This window comes from Bidens hawaiensis, unplaced genomic scaffold, assembly GCF_021521415.1.
Source record: "Bidens hawaiensis isolate Kalapana, Puna unplaced genomic scaffold, B.hawaiensis_p1.1 tig00042687_1, whole genome shotgun sequence".
Taxonomy (NCBI): Eukaryota; Viridiplantae; Streptophyta; class Magnoliopsida; order Asterales; family Asteraceae; genus Bidens; species Bidens hawaiensis.
Genome location: NW_027505794.1, coordinates 89,877 through 107,059, shown reverse-complemented (window position 1 = coordinate 107,059; position 17,183 = coordinate 89,877). Strand labels below are relative to the sequence as shown.

Sequence of the window (17,183 nt, the reverse complement as noted above, 5' to 3'; positions counted from 1 at the left end):
CCATGCCCGAAAAACCCGAACCCGAGAAAAGACTAACCTATACCTAAACCGAAGTAATTCAGATTGGTTCTCGGGTTTGATTTATAAGTTTCGGGTCAACCCGAATAAACTTTTAGTTTTGAAATTAAAGATATTTTTAGGTTTAATATGCTAACAAGTATTAACCACTAAAATAATCAGAATCTGACCCTAATCGACTGTTGACATTCCAACTATTATGGATCGATTGTTTATTGTTAATTTATGTTTTTCGTTTATTACTAATAGCAACCATAATCAAACAACCAAATCACACTCGAGTACTCGATTGGAGACGATTATGTCTTGACTTTTTTATTTACACCAAAAGTCCTTTATAAAAAGTGCATTAAAAATTCGGTTTTTGACCAAAAACCGCATTAATTTAACTTGAGGGACTAAAGATGTAAAATGTGCAAAAACAGCTCTAGTAGTTATGTTCCTAATCAGTTTCTTCCCTATATTCAATTTATGTGTCATCATCATCGTACTCAGTATATCCCACCAATAGCAAAGCTATAGTAGGGTCTGAGAAGGGTAAGATGTAGACAACCTTACCTCTACCCCATAGGGATAGAGAGGCTGCTTCCGGTAATTCAATTTATGTGTGAATATTCAAATTTACTTTCAATTTTCGAAATACACAACATCCAAAACCTGTACAAAATTCTTGAATCGTATTATGATTTTATCCGGTCAAATCATAGGTATACACTCTAATTATTTGATCTGAAAGCGAATACACAACTTCAGAATCTTCCAGTATACTACTTTATACGAATTTCTCCAACATTAATGACTAACTTTATTGTTATTATAATATAACTTTCGCAGTCGAAAATAAGATGGATAATAGTTTGCATACCTCTTTTATCATTGATAGATATATTGATGAACATGACGAAGTGAGCTTTTATGGTTTTTTTTTATGAAAAGCAACGAAGGTTGTTATGGAGGTCAATCTCTTTTGTTATCTACCGTGGAAATCACATGGGCTTTCTAAATATTTAATACGTGTAGGGCAATGCCATGATGATTGAGATTTTAGTTGCCTTATAATTTTTGGGTTGTAAAATTTTATTTTATGGAGGTTATGTTTTTGTTTCCATCTTTTATTACGCTAAACATGGGTGAAGCTTGCTTATGACCCCGGGTGACCGTTACTGTTACGTTACTACGTTAAAGAATTCTCTTTTATTTATGTAATTTTATTGTTTCTGCCCGTCTAATGTGTTGCTAGTTAGCACCTTATAAATTTGTTGCCTTTCAAAATAAAAAAGAATAATCAAATTCCTTAATGGCATTTGGCAAGATTTTTTTTTTAATGGACTGCATAATAATAACAACCAAAAGTGAGATAAAGGGATCCAAAAAGAGAAGAGCAATCCTAATTGACTACCATACATAAAAAATGGACTTCTTAATAACCAAGGTGATTTTGTGTCACATTCCTTGATTCTGATGAATTAAAGCAAGTGTTAATAACTAAAAATTGAAGGCATAATGGCATATATTCACTTTGGTTTTAGTTATGGTTTATTTTTAACCAATACTACAACATACATTATAACTTTGATTTAGGATATTAATAAGACGTCGACTTTGAATTTTAAAAGACGGTAGTCAGAATTATAATGAAGATGAAGAATATACATGAAAAATAATAATAAAAAAATCAGAAGATTATGAACACGTCTAACAAGAATTAATGGGTATATGATTTACTATATTAGTTAAGCTTCATTGAAATTTCCATATATATTAGATAGAAAATATTAATTCCGTTTATTGTAAGTAATTATCTTCATCATATTCGATAGCCTCTTTATCCTTTATCAAATTGGTGTGAGTCCGCGTCCCATAAAGTGGACCATATGTGGATAATAGAAATAGATTTAAGGGGATGAGTGTTGGCATATATATAAAAAAAAGTTATCTTCACCATAGTTAGAAGGTATTGTTTTATTAAGTATACTTTGTAATTATTCAGTTATTCACATTGTTTTAATTCAAACTAGAAAGTTATTATTGTTCATGCTATATAGCTATGTCAATGACAAAACATGTTAGAACGGGTGCGTTATGTTCTAAATAAGATCACAAAAGAAATCACAAATTTTAAACAAGAATAGGAAAAATGGGTCCATATGACACTATTTTTAACCATCATGTTGTCCTAAAAGGCCATACACCTATATAGACAAAATATGAGGCATAGGATTGGAGATTGTATTTCCTATGGTCCAATCAAGAATCTGGTGTTAATGTCACTGTTGAAATCAATTGTGTTGGCATTGCCTAAAACATCAACACCAACTCTGTACCTTGTAATTTGGTCAAATCATGTCTACTACATATTTACTCATTTCTTTTCTCTTCACCGAATCATGTAACTCGTAACAGGAATCGGAGCATTGAAACGGTATGGTAAGAATTGATTAAGAACCATATTAAACCGCTAGTTTATAACCGGGTTGGAAACCACTCCTTTAAAACTGTTGTGAGTAGGTTAAAACCAAATCAAACAAATAAAAACCTAAGTCGGTTTGGATCCAAATCAACCCTTTTCATTTGAAAACCAACTGGAAAAAAAAACCGATTTTGACTTTTGTTGTTCTAAACCTGAACCGAAACCAGTTTAGAGGAAAACAAATCACGTTTGTGCACCTCTACTTCAACCCATTCAACGAAAATCACACATTTATAATTGAGCTTGTATCCATTTTCATAAAGAAAATATTTGAAATAAGTGCCAACATTTTCTTTATAATATTTTCTTTTGAATTGGAAAAACTATAAACCCTAACATCCGTCACACACTTAGTGAATCCGCATCCAGCCACCTTAATATCATTTTGTCAAACACGTGCTAACTAGCATATGATATTGTGTTTAAAAGTTAAATATATTTTATACTTACATGAAACACGGGTTGTTTCATATGTCTACGAATAATTACCTTGAAAATGCATATAAATGTTTTTATTTGCTATTCACCGGTTAGTTTGAAGTTCAATTTGCAACACGTATGGCATTATTATATCACACAGTCACAATGGTGATCACTAGCTTTTCCCAGAACTTTTCTTTCTTCAATTTGCATCATTAACTATAAATTAAAAGCTTCTAAACATTTTCAACATGCTAATATTGATACTTTGCTTTGTTATAATTACAAACAAGGACAATTATTGTAAAATGAATAAACTGTATTCTTTTTTATTGAAAAAAGTTTCGGATGTGTTGAATTCACTTGATTTTTATGATGAATATATTTCATTTAGTTAGCTCTTTATGTTAAAAAAAGAACTTTATATAGTAACTTCAAGTTGGACATGAGAAACAATGGTGCTTTCTCAACTTTCTTATCATATACATTGAATGAGATTCTCTTTAGATATCAACAAAAAAATTAAACATGGATATTCCTCCCCAATACGAGTGGTGTACCCTGCAATTGGGGATCCTACATGCCGATCTTACGACCAATATTAGAAAGGTAAATCTCGTATCACATAATAAATCAGATGGTGTCAAAATTTGATCCCCCTATACCCCTATACATTGAGTTAAACCTAATGGACATAATCCTTTTTTTTTACTTTTGATATTTGAAATAGAATCCAGTCAATTGTTTAGAATCAAAATCTATTACCTTATTAGACCCTGTTGTAAAATCAAGTTATTCCTTTAAGCAATCTCTTCGTAATAGATAATAGAGAACATATGATATTTCAAATTATATTAATCTATGTGTAGATAAATATACACAATTGAGTTTAACATAATGGACATAAATAAAATCTTGGTTCATTAATGAAAATAAGCAACTATTGATTCATTTTGTTGAGCATATTTTGTAAAACTTAATCCATAGCAACTTATAAATCCCAAAGTGTAACACATAAACAATTATAACATTGATTGGCATAAGAAATTTCATCTCAAAGAATCCTTTTGCATCTAACACTTTTTTATCTTACAAAAGGAACTAAAGTTGCATGGAAAGGGAGAAAAAATAAGTTTCCCACAAATTTTCTAAGTCATTTCTTCAATAATTTACAAAAAAAAAAAAAAAAACAAGAAGATTAATCCCCTTCACACCAAGATTCTAATTAAGCCAAAACCCCATTCAAAGTTAGTACCTTTTTCCACTTCCACAAATTCCTTCATAAAAAAACAAAAAAAAAAAAACAAAATACCCATATGATTTTGATTAATCACCTAGAAATATCATAGTCATTGTACCCAAGTTGTTGCTCCATTTCCCAGCTCAACTTTGAAGCAACTCTTTCATGGCAAGGCACATACTCCTGTTATTAGTCAAACAAACAAGGTCAATGTCATGGTCAAACAGTTGACTTTCAAAATTCTTGACCTAAAAAGTCAAAGGCTTCATTACCTCCAGTTTTTTAACCAAATCCTTAGCAGTTGGCGCCAACACGATGATGTGGCGAGCACTCGGGCTGATGAAACCTTCCTCAACCGCTTTATCGATAAACGACAGTAACGAGTTGTAGTATCCATCCACATTCAACAATCCAACCTGCAAGATTTAAATTTTTAGTTAATTAAAATTCATTTGCTTTGAAATACAAGATAATATATGACCGAAAGTTACCGGTTTATCATGAATGCCGAGTTGAGCCCATGTGATCACTTCAAGTAGCTCTTCAAGAGTACCATATCCACCTGCATTTCACCTTACAATATATAACTCTTTTCCAGATTAAATTACAATAATAATAATAATAATAATAATAAATTCTAACTTCTTGAAAGAAGTGAATTTTACTAAATTTGTCAATTGCCTTAAGTGGATCAGAGCAGGTGATTGATTGTACACTTCATGGAAAATAATAAATGAACTAACAAACAAATAAGTATTTATGACACAAGGTTTAATCATTAAGGAGACAATCACTTTCATGGCACAACTATGTATTTCTTAACATGATCACAAAACACAAATACAAATAAGTAAAACATTTAATGAAAGCAATGGACTTTTACTTCCAAATCTGGTGCATTTTAGTAATCATAGACTAAAAAGCTCAATATGTACCTTCTACATACATTATTGTACCTTTGTCATTGGCAAAACCAAGTACTATATTTTCTCTCACTTATCTATAAACCAGAATCATTTTTCTTGATTATTAACTATAGTTATAGAATTGGAATCATAAAAGAAACAACTTGCTATATATATTCTACTTTCTTGCAATTTAAAACACAAAATCATACTTTCATATCTATAAATATTTAAATAAACTTACATGTGTATAGTATCAGTATCCCTGTTAGTTGTTTCTATTAGTTTTTATTTTATTATCCAGTAAATATGTTTATGGGGTGCATCCATTTTATTTTATAAAAAGGCAACAAGACCACATTCATTTTACCTCATTTTTTACCACAACTTCATGGTGTGCATCCCTTTTATTTAATAAAAAAACGCACAGCAGCCTAGATAGTATGGATTATATATATATTTTTAGTATGTAGGTCCTGTATCCCATACCTAAAAGTCAAGTAAAATTGAACCTAGCATTAAGCAACACCTCATGCAAACTACAATGGTCAAATGCCTATGAGTATTAACCTGGTAAAGCAATAAAAGCATCAGAATGCTTTGCCATTTCTGCTTTCCTTTGATGCATATCTGCAACTGCTTTCACTTCTCCTACAGTCTCACCAGTCAACTACAAGTCAACAAAAATAAATTTTAAAAAAATAAAAATAATAATCTAGAGAGAGAAATGGCAGTAAAGCAATGATGAGGGTTGCAAGAATGGTGGACTTCCAATAATCTTTTACAGAGTCAGCACTTTTTACACTGTTTGCAGTACACATACTCATACATATACATCCTGATATGTGTAGTATATCTATATATCTATATCTACATGTATATTCAGAAAATGACAAGGAAGAAAGGTACAAGAGGTTAACTGTACAGGCTGAAGTTATCAGGAAAAAATGACACCACAAAAGGAAAAAAACATACAAATCATTTCAAAGCAAAAAAACATTATATCCTAATATCCATTACCTCAATTTTCTTTAATAACAAGTAATTATATTCATACATTTTCCATACCAAGAAATAAAAATTAAATATTTTTTTTTAATTTTAAAACTCATACCTCTCTAGGCATGAGGGTCTTGGGAATAACCCTGCAGAAGAAAAGAGACAAGAACATGACAAAAAGTTAGTTTAAAATCAAAGAAAAAACCCCAACAACAAACACACTGATTCTGTTCCTAAATGTTACACTTAATTAAAAAATTTACCTTTTTAAGGTCATAATAATAATAAATAATTAACTAACACTCCATTACTTATTATTACTTACCCTATAACATGGCGACCACCCTCATGAACAGCTTGAGAAACCAATCCCATTAATCCAATGCTTCCTCCACCATACACCAAATCAATGTTTCTTGAAACCTAAAAATAAAAATCACATCCTTTTCACATTACATCCAAAGAACACATTTTTATTGTTCATTGATAAAACAAGAATCTTGGAAATGTAAAGATAAAAAGAAAGAACACATTTTTATTCTTGACTTTGAAACAAAACCCTCAAAGCTTTGAGCTTTTTTATTCTTGAAAAATAAAAAAAATAAAAAAAGACATTCCAGCAATAAAGATAACAGATAAAACAAGATTCAAAACAAAAAGTAACTTTTTCAAGAACCCCATAAAAATAGAAGAAGAAGAAGAAGAAGAAAAAAGAGATTGAAAATCCCAAAAAAGAATGAAGTTGTTATATATGTTACCAATTCTTTTCCAAGTTCAATAGCAGCATCTTGGTAGCTGGTCTTCTTGCCTTGACTACTTCCACAGAAAACACAAATTCTTTTGAACTTTGATATTGCAGCAGCATCTTTCTCCATTTCACTCATGTCACTATCTACTTTTCCTTTTTATAATAATAATAATAATAATAATAATAATAATAATAATAATGGAAAGAAGAATCTGCTCTGTTTAAACCTTTCAAGAAGCACACACAATAAGCACAAATATATAGCGTGTGGCAGAAGATAGGAGTGCAGGATTTATAAAACAATAATATTTGAGGGGTGGGGGGTGATTGTCTATTCTGTGTTTGGCTTAGACCATTCATTAATCGTGCTGCTTGTATTTATAAAGAGGATTTGGCACGTGAGAGACCTTGTATACCATATATTAGCTAGCACGTGTGCGATAGATACCATACCATACACCATACCACTTATTTTCAATTCAAATTTCATAATTTAATTATACATACAAGTTTAAGTTTAGGTGGTGTAATATTCCAGCTTGCTTCTTAAAAGACATTTTTGATATTCATAAACATGTATCCGATAGATATCGAGCGTAGGAGGAAACTGATTTAATCGATTATATTGGTGGCGCGCTGGTGTTGTATAGAAGCAACTAGTTCACCCTAAAATATATCAAGTTTTAAACGTGATCGTATACCACTATACGGCTCGTATAGTCGTTTTCCAGCAACGATTAACAGTGGTCAAAAGGCAACCTGAATTTTTCTACAAATGTTTTCTATACGGACGTATAGCCCTATACGCCCCGTATAGGTTTTATGGTTTAATAGGAAGCAATACGAGCCATTTAATGCTTATACGGCTCGTATATGTCTATACGGTCGTATAGGCTACAAAAAAGCTGTTTTTTCCCTTGTCAACTATACGGATAGGCCTATACGGATAGGCCTATACGAACCATATAGACATGTGTGAAGTGGTGTATGAGGATCACATCCCTAACAAATTTATTGTAATGAATATTTTGGTTATGAAAAAGAAATACAAAAGATGATGATAATGATGTGGACAATGGAGGAGGAAATGATAGATGGATTACTTGGAAAAATCATTAAGGTGAAGGATGGTGAAGAAACGTGAATAGGCTCACTGGTAGACGATCAACTTTCCTCGGATATGAGTATGCTATTTCACCGATGGTTCTCCGGAGTATGAATTCTTCCACCTACAAAACGAGCAGCACCGTGAACTTACCCCTCAGAAAGGGACAGAGGGGTCCTCTTTGGGGTAACCCTCCGGTGTGAGAATAAGAGATTGTAGGAGAAAATAATAATCTGAGAGTGAGTAAGGAATTGGAATGTATTTTCTTGCTTACCTCCCCTTGTGGAGGTGGTGTGGTATTTATAGTGTTAGGGTTTCCAATGATTGGGCTCAGATCCCATTAGGGCCTTTTTGGCCTTCTCCTATTGCTTTGCGTTTTTCATTGATTATTCTCTGACCCAGGTATTTCACCTGACCCATGTGCAATCACGTGGTAGCACATGGGTTTTGCTGAGTTGTCCACCTTTCATTGGCAGCTGTCAACATCAGCATATTCTTATTCCTTAAAGGATACCTTCTGGAAGGTTGTCTGACGAGCACAATCAAGGTTGTCCTTATCCTGATTTGGATAAGGACGAGGTTGATTATGTGCATGTGTGATATGCGCCTATCCTGAGGATGCGCGAGGTCTTCTCTTTATTCTCACGCGCAGATGTTTCATGCGCAGATGTGATATGCGCAAGCATATGTAATATGCGCCACGCGCAGATGTGATATGCGTGAGCATATATGATGCGTGAGCATGTGATATGCGCCACGCGCAGATGTGATATGCGTGAGCATATATGGTGCGTGAGCATGTGATACGCGTGAGCATATGTGATGCGTGAGCATATGTGATATGCGTGAGCATATGTGATATGCGTGAGCATATGTGATATGCGCCATGCGCATAGGTTTTGGCTTTGTGCCTTCATGATATCTTGATTTCAAGCCTCTTGTCTATATCTTGTGGGTTGACCCGCCCCGCTCGATGTTAAGGCCGGGTACATACCTCTTCAAGCCCCCCCAGTCTAATGTGTGTCTTGTCTCGCGCGAGCGAGGTAAGATAGATATTAGACTTAATAGTTCTCTTTTAATAGGGTTTGTCTTTTCCTTTTTTATTTCTCATCGTTGCGCGAAATTCTACCCTTTTGGTTGAAATGAATACTCCATGTACGTGGTTGGTTGGTGCTGACATGCGTCAGAGATGGAGACATGTGTCAGACTTTTCGTGTGCTCGAGGTGCTACAGTTGCCTTTCCTGTCCCCTCACACAGTGTCAGGAACACGTGTCGCGCTCGTGTTGGCCTGCACCTGCGAGTGGGGGCGCGTGAACTCTGATCAGTACCTGTTTCGTTCCCTTTTATGTCCCCTCACACAGTGTCAGGAACACGTGTCGCGCTCGCGTTGGCCTGCACCTGCGAGTGGGGGCGCGTGAACTCTGATCAGTACCTGTTTCTCTCTCTCCTGGGCCTATAAAAGCAAGCCTTTTGAGTTGTTATTCTTCATCTTCATTGTTATTTCAGAGCTTTTTCGTTCCTTCTATTTTTATTCCGATTAAGAGCCTGTCTTTTGCTTCCAGATTTCCGTTCTTGAAGTAACCTCTGTTTGATTCACAGTTGTATGTCTGATAACCCAGACGCCACAATCTCCCCCAGCAAACGCCGTGTAAAATCATTAGTCATGTCCACTTTGAAGAAGACCGGCAAGGGAAAACGGGCTGCCGAGGCCTCGTCGGAGGAGGTGGGGAAGGGCAAGACAGTGAAGAGGTGGGATGAGATTCCCTGCAAATTGAGACAGTCTGATTTCGACAGTCTCATCGCCTCTTAGGGTTTTCTCCCTGAGTACGGCTGTCTGCTCCCGGCGGCCGGGCAAACGGCGGCAGATCCGCCAACCGGCTATATCTCCTTATACTGCCATTTTTTCACTCACTGCAACCTTCGTCTCCCGATGACAAGGTTTATGGGTGCGTTGCTTCAATTTCATGGGATTCACATATCCCAAGTCCATCCTTTTGGACTTGAGCGCATGACTCGTTTTGAGTTCATGTGCAAAGCTCAGCGCGAGGAGCCCACCCCTCGGCACTTTCAATATTTTTATAAGCCAAAAATCCAAGATTCTTGGTTCTCGTTCATTCCTCGCAGTCAGAAGGTTAAGTGCTGCAATGTTTCCTTCAAAAGCCTTCATGACTGGTCTGAGAAATTTTTTTATATTAAGGCTGGTGTGGTTCCCATCCGCATGACCATGCGCGCGATCACTTCTACGCCCGCGGATGAGAATGTTCTTAAAAACCCAACTGGCGCATGGGTTAATAAGTTGACTGCTGAACCATCCCCCGCCAAGAATATTTGCGAGGAGGCGCTGGTGGGGGTTGGTATGAGCAGGAGGTGGACCGACAGCGCGACTGAGCCTGTTATCCAAGTTGATGGCTTATGTGAGTTATTAGCTCATTGCATTATTTCTGCGCGAATATAATTCGTTTTGCTGATATCATTTGTCTTGTTTTATGCAGTAAGCAAGGAGTACGTCCATGCCGCCTATGATGAGCATATGGAGGGTGGCTCTGTCGCGCTGGGCGCTGGGGAAGTTGGTTTCCCCGATCGCTTCGATGATATGCTCATCCCTGTTGATTTGGGATTTTGCTTTGACAGCGATGCGCCTGGTAGGCCTTTGTACTTATGCTTATGCCTTTAGAATACCAAATTTGGTTAACATTTCTGTTGCACGTATTGTAGATGCGCTCGAGAACTATGAGCTGGAGCTCGCAGAAGAAGAGGTGGAGGAGGAAGCTGAGGTGCCACAACTCAAGCGTAAAGCTAAAGGGACAACTGGCGCAGGGGCCAGTAAAAAACAGAAGAAAAATGATGCCCCTGTTGCTCAGGATCCTCCTACTCAAGCGAAGGGACTTAAGAAAACCAAGGGGTTTACCTCCAAGTTTTCCTTGTCTTCTTTGCCTCAAGGTGTGGGCAGTCCTCCTGTCCACACGAGGTATGGTGCCGCCACCTCCTCTCTTCGCGCGGCGGAAAAGGGAAGCGGCGCTGCGCCTGCTGTTTCCTCTTCTCCAACAGGTATACTTTGTTTATACTTTATGGTTTTATGAGCGTGATTCCGATAGAGTTATTAATGAATCTTTGCTCACTCAAATGTTTGTAGAGCCGGCGACCTTGGTGGATCAACCTCAGGCGCAACAAGGTACCGAGGCTACGCCGAAGGTTGCTTTGAAGTCCCCTGTTTTACCCTCGAAAAGGTGGAAAATGGACTTCATGGAGATGTTTAACTCGCGAACGGCGGTGCGCCAAGGTATATATTGCGCTTTTATTTTCTGACTTTTTTCTTTTAAATCAAGTCATGAATCATTTCTCTTTGTTGGTTTTTTCATAGGAATTATAGCTGGCACACAAGCTGCTGGCGGCACTGCTGGCGCCGGCGCCAGCGCCGTTGGTTCTGCTCCTGCTCCTGCAAGCACTGAATCTCCCCTCATTGGGATTACTAAGGAGCAGGAGACTGTTTTACGCGCTGATCTAGCGGCGTCGAGACCTCCCTCACCTCCTCCTGCGCGCAGCCCTCCTCGCGAGACTGGTTTTGATTTTTCCAAGTCGCAGGAGAAAAGACCTGTTACAGAGGATGATGCGGAGGTCAATTTTGAAGACTCCGATGGTGGCCGCGCAAGCCCTGTAGCGCCACGAGATTTCGTGGCGCAGCCTTTTCGTGGGGCTGGCGCTGACTTTTCTGCTTGCTCTCCGCAGGTATAAGTTCGTTTTGCTCCGCTGCGCGGACTTCCATATTAGTGTTTAGATGACTAGAACGTTGCTTTGTGTTTGCAGGAAGCCGATCACATATACCGCCCGAGATGGAATATTACTGAGGATAGCTCATTTCAGTCCATGGGTGTGTGTGAAGACTTCTGGGCTCACTCTGTGCCTCCAGCTGAAAGGAGGTTTCAGGAGGACCGCGCTCGCGTGGACTTGCTCAATGACCGTCTTTTTGCTGGGTCTGCGTTCTTTGCTGCATCCCAAGAGCTTCGCTATGATTATGTAAAGGTGCGTGATGCTCTTGCGGAGGCCAAGCAAGAGGCTAAGGTGTCTGCTTGGAATCTTTCTGACGCTCGAGAGAGAGCTGAGAAACTCCAAGCAGAACTCAGCGAGAACCGAGCAAGTGCCAACGCTGCCTTCGTGAAGCGCGGGCGTGAGCTGCATGCTGCGCGGGAGAAGATGCAGGCAGCAGAGGCGGATGCAGCCAAGTACGCGCGGCGAGTGCGCGATTTGGAGCTAGATGCAGAGGCGCGTGATCAAACTCTTGTACAGGCTATCACTGACAAATCTTTATTAGAGAGTGAGGTTGCGCGCCTGAAGAAAGAGCTTAAGGCCCCGCGGGCAGAGAAGGATGAAGCCCTGGCGACGGCAGCGTCTGGCCAAGAAGAGCTCGATGCTGCGCGAGCGGAAAGGAATGAGGCCTTGGCGGCAGCAGCGTCCGACAGAAAAGAGCTAAAACAGACCAAGGAAACTGTTGAGTTGTTAAACTCTCAGATTCCTGCTCTTGAGACGTCTGTTTCTTCCCTCGCGCAGGATCGCCAATGGCTAGTTTCACAGGGTATGACTCGTTGCGCTTTTGCGATGAAATACTCAGACGAGTTTCAGACCCTTGTGATGGATTGCAACGCTGCCTCGCGCTTGGTGGGTCGAGCTGAAGGGTTTAAGGATGGCTGTGAATATAGCATGCTGAAGAAGAACCCATCCGACTACCCTTATCAGCTCGACGTCGTCTGCGCTGACATGGCCGAGGTGGGGGAAAAGTATTTGAATACTCCCATTCCCATCCTTGAGCAGGTATTTTAACCTTAATGAGTTTACCTTGACTTATTTTCCTAGTCTTTTTGTACTCATACTTTTCCTTATGATTTGCAGATAGCCTCGCTTGCTGATCAGCCCGATCTCGGCGCTCTAAAGAAATTACTTGACGAGTGTGAAGGGGCTGGTGGTGGCGATGATGGCGCGGGCAATGCTGCCTCTGCTAGCGGCTCTGGCGTGGCCAAAGGACCCGCTCCTGACACTATTGTGATAGAAGACGACTCCATTCAAGACGAACAGCTTGACTATGGCAAGTTTGGAGATGACGAGGAGCGGGCTGCGCCAGATGCTGAGGGAGGTAATGATGAGGGCGATGAAGAGGCTGACGTTGATATAGAGACTTGAGAAGCCCTTCATGTTTTTTTTATTTGTAGTTTGTATCTCATCATTTTGTAAATTTGTAAATTTTAATGTTTTGGAATGAAATTTTGTTTTTCCCTTATTCGCATCTTGCGCATTCCCCATTCATCTCTTTATATTGCATGTTTGCTTGTTGAATATAAGATATGCTTGCACGTTGAAATTTGAACAAGGTTGTAAGGAAATTATTTTACTTAATCCTTGTCATATTTTAAGTGATTTTGCAATATCCTGACTATGCTGACACGTGCCTTGGCGTTTCATTATTCCTCTTTTGCGCGACGTTATCGCGCATTTATTATAGGGAATTATGAGTTTTTTTTAGCCTTTACGTGTCAGTATGTGTTACTCTGATATCCATTACAATTCCATGCGCGATCTCGACCTGAGACCTTAACAACTATGTTTTGGCATGTGCTTTGCCTTAGTTGTGCTTAGGTATTTTTATGGTCTAGCTGCGCAGCATGTAGGATGGATGTTGTGAGTGATTTGAGCTAAGGCCCGTATTATTGGGCTAAGGCCCTGAGCTAAGGCTCATATTATTGGGCTAAGGCCCTAACGTTTTAGAGTTAAAACTCGTTAACGCGTTTGAGCTTGAAGCTCGCGCATGTATGTTTTACTTCGTTTTATTTTTAGTTTTGATGTCAATACAATGTTGTCATATTGCTCAAAATTAATAAAGGGAAGTGTGAAACATGTATGCAAAAGGTAATAGAACACACATTAAGAGAAAATAGCGCTTATCATTATTCATAATGGCTTAAAAAGCCTTTATTACAAACTTGACAATTTTTACATGAAACATTTTCTAAGCTGTGCTGCGTTCCATGCGCGCGGGATCTTCATTCCATTCAAATCTTTTAAAGTGTATGCGCCTTTTCCCAATTCTTCCGAGACTTGATAAGGTCCCTCCCAGTTGGGGGACATTTTTCCCGGAGGTATTGCGCGGCTAGCTTCATTGTTCCGAAGGACAAAATCGTTCTTCTTGAAGTGGCATTCTTTCACGCGTTGATTGTAATATTTTTCTAGTTTTTTCTTGTATTTGGCTTCACTGATGATAGCCGCCTCTCTGCGCCCTTCAAGTAAGTTGAGATCCAACCTCCTTTCGCGCTCGTTATCAATCTTACTCATCATGAGAACTCTATGGGATGGGCATCCAATTTCTGCTGGAATCATAGCCTCCGTTCCATAGGTTAGGCTGAACGGGGATTCGCCATTGCTGGTTTTGCTTAATGTCCTGTGCGCCCACAGGACATTAGGTAGCTCCTCGACCCATGAATGGGATTCTCTTTCCAACCTTTTCTTCAGCCATTCAGCAAGCTTTGGTTCGCGCGCTCCACTTGGCCATTCCCCTGAGGGTGGTATACTGAAGTGAAGATTTGGTTGATGCGCAATTCCTTGAGCCAACTGGATATCTTCCTGTCGGTGAATTGTTTGCCATTGTCGCTCACAATTTCCATGGGCAGGCCAAAACGGCATATGATGTGGCTCCAAATAAATTGCTTCATCGCCTCGGCTGTGATTTTTGCTAGTGGCTTGGCTTCAACCCATTTTGTGAAATAGTCTACTGCCACAACCAAAAATTTTACTCGCCCTTGCGCTTGCGGTAGGGGACCCACAATATCGATTGCCCATTTGTGGAAAGGCCATGCGGAGGTCACCGGAATCAAGTTGTTCTTTGGCCGCATGGTGTTTGGCGCATAGCTCTGACACGCTTTGCATTTTTGGATCTCTTTTAACGCGTCCAAGTACATGCCTGGCCAATAGTAACCTGCGCTCATTGCCTTGGCAACCACCATGCGCGGGCCAGCATGTATTCCACAGATTCCTTCGTGTATCTCTCTGATCACATAGCTTGCTTCCTCAGCATCTAGGCATTTCATGAGCGGTCCAAGATAAGAGCGTCGATATAACGTACCATCAAGCAGTTCGTAGTTTTGCGACTTGTGTCTTATCTTCCTCGCCTGTGCGCGATCGTCCGGTATCTTTCCCTCCTTCAAGAATTCCATTAATGGAGTTATCCATGATGAAGGTGTTGTATGAATTACAAGGACAGACTTCGTTCCCACCGACGGGTTGCTCATTACTTCCACCCTGACATCTTTGCCAAAGTGATCGAAGCTGGTTGATGCCATCTTACTCAGCGCGTCGGCAGACTTGTTTTCACTGCGCGGAATATGTATGATTCTGAAGAAGTCAAATTGCTCGATGAGTTTTCTCGCCTGCTCTAGATACAGAGGCATGGTGTTCTCCTTGGCATCATAAAGGCCATTGACCTGTGCTGCTACCAAGTATGAATCAACATGGGCCTCTAGCTTTTTAACTCCGAACTTGTGCGCGATGCGCAGACTAGCCAGCAGGGCTTCATACTCAGCTTCATTGTTGGTGCTCTTGAAATCCAACCTGATTGCGTAAGTATACTCATGACTTTCTGGATCCACCAGCTTGAGGCCTGCGCCGGACCCTTCATTGTTTGAAGCTCCATCAGTGAATAATCTCCAAACATTTTTTTCATTATTGGCTTGCGGAGGGTCTACCTCGCGCTGAGCCTCTTCAATTTTTCCTTCAGGGATTTCTGCGATGAAATCAGCTAAGACTTGTCCCTTTATTGGACGGGGCTTATAGGCGATCGTGTGCTCTCCTAATTCCAGCGCCCATTTTGTCAGCCTTCCTGAGAGCGCGGGACGCCGCAAGACTTGCTGGATGTTGTAACCAGTCAAAACTTCAATAGGATGACCATTGAAATATCTATGAAGCTTGCTCGACGCGTGTGTTAGTGACAAAACTAACTTTTCCATGATGGAGTAGCGCGTCTCAGGATCTGTCAGCACCCGACTCACATAATAGATTGGTGTTTGGATTCCCTTGCGATCCACCAACAACACTGCGCCGATGGCGCGCTCTCCTGCTGACAGGTACAATGTTAGAGTTTCGCCAGGAAGTGGAGCTGTGAGCGCAGGCAGATTTATCAGACATTCTTTTATCTCACTAAAAGCTTGCTCGGCCTCAGGCGTCCACTTGAATTGGCTTTTCTTTAGGCAATTTCTCAATGTGTTAACAAATGGGGTAGATTTGCTTGCATGGTTCGCTAGGAACTTGTTAATTGATACCAATCTACCATTCAACTTTTGAACTTCCTTCATGGTGGATGGTGAGGGCATGTCAAGGATAGCCTCCACCTTCTCTGGGTTCACCTTGAAACCATCCTTGGTGACCATTACACCTAGAAATTTCCCTTCTTCTACGCCGAATGTGCATTTGCTCGGGTTGAGCTTCATGTTTACTTCCTTTAGGCGCCAAAGAGTTTCTTCGATGTCTATGAGCATTTGTTTTTCCTCCCTGCTTTTAATCACCAAATCATCTACGTAGACTTCTAGGTTTCTTCCAATTTGCTCGTTGAAAACCGCATCCATGAGTCTTTGGTAGGTGGCTCCTGCATTCTTCAAACCAAATGGCGTTTTTGTGTAACAAAAAACACCCTTGTCAGTTCTGAAGGCAGTCTTGTCCTCGTCTTGTGGTGCCATTTGAATTTGGTGATAGCCCTTGTAGGCGTCCAGGAAACATTTGAGCTTAAATGGCGCCATAGAGTCCACTTTCGCGTCAATGTTTGGGAGGGGGTAACAATCTTTTGGACATACTTTGTTGAGGTCCTTGAAATCAATGCACATCCTCCATGACCCGTTGCTCTTCTTTACCATCACAGGATTAGCTACCCATCTTTGGTATCGTATTGGGCGGATGATATTTGCGCGCAGTAGATCTTCTACTTGCTCATTCATGGCCTTTGCCTTCTCATCCCCCATGACTCTCTTCTTTTGAGCAATTGGCTCTACAGACTTGAAGGTGTTGAGAGAATGTTGCGCCAGGCCTCGCAGAACTCCAGTCATATCAGAATGTTGCCACGCGAAGACCGACATATACGTTGTGAGCAATCTTTTCATTCTCAACCTTGTGTCGTCTGATATCGTAGCTCCAATTGTGATTGTTTGCTCTGGGAATTTTGGGTTGAGAATCCATTCCTCTGGCGCGTTGTTTGCCATTGGAAGTTTCATTCTCCCTTCCCTCGGTATACTTGTCACTGCGCACAAAT

The 17,183-nt window shown here is 39.8% G+C and overlaps 1 protein-coding gene across 1 annotated transcript; it reads right to left on the bottom strand.

Annotated features, from left to right (window-relative positions):
- Positions 1–4,045: 4,045 nt before the first annotated feature.
- On the bottom strand, positions 4,046–7,136 carry LOC143615359 (cytokinin riboside 5'-monophosphate phosphoribohydrolase LOG3-like). Its single transcript, XM_077088497.1, has 7 exons — positions 6,811–7,136; positions 6,378–6,475; positions 6,168–6,198; positions 5,624–5,723; positions 4,640–4,710; positions 4,421–4,564; positions 4,046–4,331 (listed from the first exon to the last, which is right to left on the bottom strand). The coding sequence occupies exons 1-7, from the start codon at positions 6,934–6,936 to the stop codon at positions 4,239–4,241; spliced, it is 663 nt and encodes a 220-aa protein (XP_076944612.1). The 5' UTR covers positions 6,937–7,136; the 3' UTR covers positions 4,046–4,238.
- Positions 7,137–17,183: the final 10,047 nt, after the last annotated feature.